Source organism: Bradysia coprophila, unplaced genomic scaffold (assembly GCF_014529535.1).
Source record: "Bradysia coprophila strain Holo2 unplaced genomic scaffold, BU_Bcop_v1 contig_324, whole genome shotgun sequence".
Taxonomy (NCBI): Eukaryota; Metazoa; Arthropoda; class Insecta; order Diptera; family Sciaridae; genus Bradysia; species Bradysia coprophila.
In genome coordinates this window covers 3993578-3997728 of record NW_023503584.1, presented here as the reverse complement: position 1 = coordinate 3997728, position 4151 = coordinate 3993578, and the positions used below count along the sequence as shown (strand labels likewise).

Genomic DNA, 4151 nt, shown 5'->3' with positions numbered 1-4151 from the left:
TTTTACCTATTTTACTTTAAGAGTGAGATAGAGGGTTTCCACCCGTGAGGAAAAAGCCTCATTACTTCACTAGTAAAGTAAAACATAGCTAACGCCGACCCGTACGAAACACCTATTCGTATCAAAAGCCTTTAATGTGAAACTCTTCATTTCTCTTACTTCATTTTCTTCTCTGCTGAAAAACTCCTTTAAAATCACTTACATTATCCACTCTTTGCCTTGTTATCATATACAACTAAATTGCCGGAGGCAATATAGACAGCCCCGTACGAATTCAAATTTCATAAATTCCTATTTAAACAGCTATATTTACCTATATTTCACTGTAAATAAACATTTCACAGAGGAATATGCTATTATATAGCTTTATATGCCTGTATATAGCTCAATATAGCTGTATATAGGTATATATAGATGTCCGTATATGGAATCCCTGAAACCCCACACACATAACAAATTATTTCCATGTTAACAGAAACTCTCTAAGTATCATTTTTCCCAAGATATTTCTATTTTACTAAAATCCAATATGGCCGCCGGCAGCCATTTTGTTAGGAGACCGGAAATAGTACCGACGCTTTACATTCGTTAATACCTTTCAAACAAAAAAAATTCATGAAATTCGGTCAAAATTTACTCGAGATATTGTCAAAATACACCACGTTCACTGTACTTCCGAGTAGCCAGATAAGAGCTCACTCCAAGAGACCTAGCTCACGCTCCGGAGAACATATTTTCATAAATTTTTTTTTCCCTGATTGGTACGGTCAATACCTATCTAATAAAGCTAAAACAGACGAAATATGTTCAAATGTGGCCGACCTACAAGCAAAAACTGCTTGCCGCCCTGTACCTGTTCCACACCAAGGGGTCTAACTCACGAGTCGGTCATCCGATTTCCATAAACTTTTTTTTTGTCGATCGGTATTGTAAATACCTTTTATTTGACGTATCATTTACAAGTTTAACGTTTAAATGTCCGGAGATATCTTCGAAAAACCGTAAAGCACTTATTGGGCCACAGCTCGGGAGTGGTCGATCCAAAATCACTCATCTTCGAACTTAGCCTGTCTTTTGACATTACCAAACGGGAAAAAAAAGAATTTTCAAAATCGGATGCGTTTTACTCAAGTTATCGTGCAGACAGACAGACGGACAGACGGACATTTTTTTTTCGCGGATTTGGCATCTCTAGACAACCACAATAGGTTTCCCCTTACTCAGGGAGTCCAATTCGACGTGTTACAAACGTATGCGTAAACCTATAAGACCCCAGTACTTCGTACGGGTCTAAAGACTAATGTCAACTTCAGAGATAATTTTTGTATTTAAATACAAAGTCACCATTCGCACTTGAGTGTCAATAGTGTAATTCACACTATTCGCACTCAACATTTAACTTTTTAAGAGCACACATAAGTCCGCTCGAGTTCTGATAGTGTCAATTGTACTATAATGCTACAATATAGTGTCAATAGTGCCCACCATTTATGGTACATTACTGCTATAAGGCTGTGAATAAGAGACAATTAAACAATTATAGAATTATAGCACGATCACCTGTCGAACAATATAAAAAATGGAAATGATAAATAATTAATCTGTAGGTCACAAAAATGTCAAGTCGAATAATCTGTTCTCCGCAGAACGTGTGTTTGTAGATTAGACTTTTCAGGCTGTTTATACAAGAGAAACTGAAATTATTTTAATATTTATGCATACTACTATTTGAGGGGTTAGTGCTTCAGGGAAACGGTGTCAAATATGTACTACAGTTGATTCGACTCCGGTTCCATGGCTTCATGTTTTATATAACATCGCTCCTCCCCCAACTAAGACGACATGCTGCGGCACATAATGAGTGGGATAAATGTTTCAACGCTTCCAGAAACTATACACTGCCGATCGCTGTCGAATTGGAAAATCCACCACCGGAAAGGCTGACATCATGTACTCCAATATGGAATGATCAAGTTATCCAAGCGTGAGATTTCAACATAAAAGATGCTTTGAAACTATATAGGACGGAAAGCACCAACTTTCCGAACAAATCGTTGATGGAAGAACCGAACGAAAAGTTGGAAGGAAACGATTTGGAGAGACGCGAATGGAGGATAATGAACCGATTCCGATGTGGACATGGCTGCTGTAAACAACAACTACATCGATGGAATTTCGGTGACTCACCGTCATCACATCATCTTAGATGTTTCTCAGGTGATTTGAGCGATTTAAATTTAGTGACGGTGGAGGCCGCTGAGTGACTTAAGAAAATGTAGGTCTACCATACGATTAATAATATCTACTAGAAAATAACATAGAAACAGGGAAACGTACAAATATTCACTGAAAAGCACGATCAAGTTGGCGATTAGGCTGCACACAATTTAAGTAGTCGGTGACCCCTCGGAATTCTTGCTCTATTTGAGAAGGTGGTCGCTTTCAGCTTAGAGATGGGTGAAATGAGAGTTATCAGCTAAAATACAGCATCAATTTTAATTTCAAGTAGTCGTAGATCGTACATCGATGTACATGTAAATTTAGTTGCAAAATTGTACGCAGGGCCAGACGGAAGTAGGTTTATTTAAATTTTGACTATTATTTAACGGCGGAGATTATGTTACCTATTTCGAAACTTTTTCTTTACAATCCCCATTAGAGATTGATGACAACAAAATGGAACTAAGTGAACGGGTTCAAAAGGTAGCCAAAAAGGAATTGCGAGAGGATAAGTCTGCTCGGGACCAATGCCTCCAACAGATGAGAGACTGGCTGTCGAAGAACGAGGATGTAGAGGACGTACGAATTGATGATGTCTTCCTGTTGAGATTTTTACGTACCAAAAAGTTTAGTGTTCCAATGGCTCAACAATTGCTGTTGAAATATTTGAATTTAAAGAAAAATCTTCCAAAAATGGCTTCCGAATTGGACTTTTTAAGTTCGCCGATGAAGGAGGTGTTCGAAAACGGTTATCTAGTAAGTAATATTTTTCATTTAAATTTGTGAAAATTAGAGACATCTTGACACAAGTCCTAAACTTCTAATCTATAGTTTGTATCACCAATAAGGGATCAATACGGTCGGAGGGTTATCATATCACGAACTGGTAAGTAAACCAATTTTGTTCATTTATCTGCTAACTACACTAAGATGTTTAAGATAAGAATTGTTTCATTTGGAAAGTTCTTCATCATCAAAAAATTTTGTTCGCATACACTGTTGAGTCACAAGTGTTTTGTGAAAAGGGCAAGAGAAACCTTTTTACCGGCTCATAAAAAGTCTCATGGTTTCCCAATTTCAACTTGCGTTCAAGTTCGTTTAAATGATGTGGCCGCTTTAGTTTCTCTTCATCCCTGTAAAAAGCTGTGGATCCGTTAACTTATTGCCTTCAATTAATCCTAAAGCCAAATTCGACCCACACATCTGGAACATCTCTATTGGTGCCAAAGCTCATTTCATAGCATTCGAAACATTGCTTGAAGATCCCGAAAACCAGGTAATGGGATTTTCTCATGTTTGGGACTGGCAAGGTGTATCCACAGCCCATTTATCAATTTGGCGTCCAATTGATTTTGAAATTTTCAAACATGGAGAACAGTCTTGGCCCGTTAGACATAAAGGTATGTAACGTCATGATGGCAGCACGAAAATAGAATTTATAAACAATTTTCCTGTTTGTAGGATTTTTCTTAATCTTTCAAGTCTCCGCCACTCAGAATACGAATCTTATTTGCAAACACAAACTTTTGTCTTTGATTTTCAGCAATTCATCTAATTAATGTTCCATCGGCAGTCAAATGGGCTTTGGACATAGGTCGTCGATTATTGAGCAATAAGATAAATGATCGACTCACCCTATACAGTAGTTGGAGCGAATATAATAAAAAATGTGACGCGTCGTATCTACCGAAAGAATTGGGCGGTACAATTCCTATGGCTGAAATGATTCAATGGTGGATACAAGAGATGGCTGCTAAACGGGACATCGTTGTTCAATTGGACAAAATGAAATTGTTGAGCGATCGTGGCATAACAAAGAAACACGATTACAATCTGAGCCCACTACATGCTGAGATAAGAGCACATATGGATTCGGTGGCCGGAAGTTTTCGAAAATTAGAGGTCGACTGAACAATTTAACTTGTAATGAA

At 37.7% G+C, this 4151-nt stretch overlaps 1 protein-coding gene across 1 annotated transcript; it reads left to right on the top strand.

Annotated features, from left to right (window-relative positions):
- Window positions 1–2615: 2615 nt before the first annotated feature.
- Window positions 2616–4151, top strand: LOC119079568 (alpha-tocopherol transfer protein-like). The gene is made up of 4 exons (XM_037187548.1): window positions 2616–2976; window positions 3052–3106; window positions 3405–3620; window positions 3764–4151. The coding sequence occupies exons 1-4, from the start codon at window positions 2677–2679 to the stop codon at window positions 4129–4131; spliced, it is 939 nt and encodes a 312-aa protein (XP_037043443.1). The 5' UTR covers window positions 2616–2676; the 3' UTR covers window positions 4132–4151.

Excerpts from the sequence above, each read along its gene's own strand:
- LOC119079568 (XM_037187548.1), top strand. The coding sequence starts at position 2,677 with ATGGAACTAAGTGAACGGGTTCAAAAGGTAGCCAAAAAGGAATTGCGA. Across the intron at positions 3,107-3,404 it reads GGTTATCATATCACGAACTG|CCAAATTCGACCCACACATC; the intron begins GTAAGTAAACCA and ends TTAATCCTAAAG. Across the intron at positions 3,621-3,763 it reads TTGGCCCGTTAGACATAAAG|CAATTCATCTAATTAATGTT; the intron begins GTATGTAACGTC and ends TTTGATTTTCAG.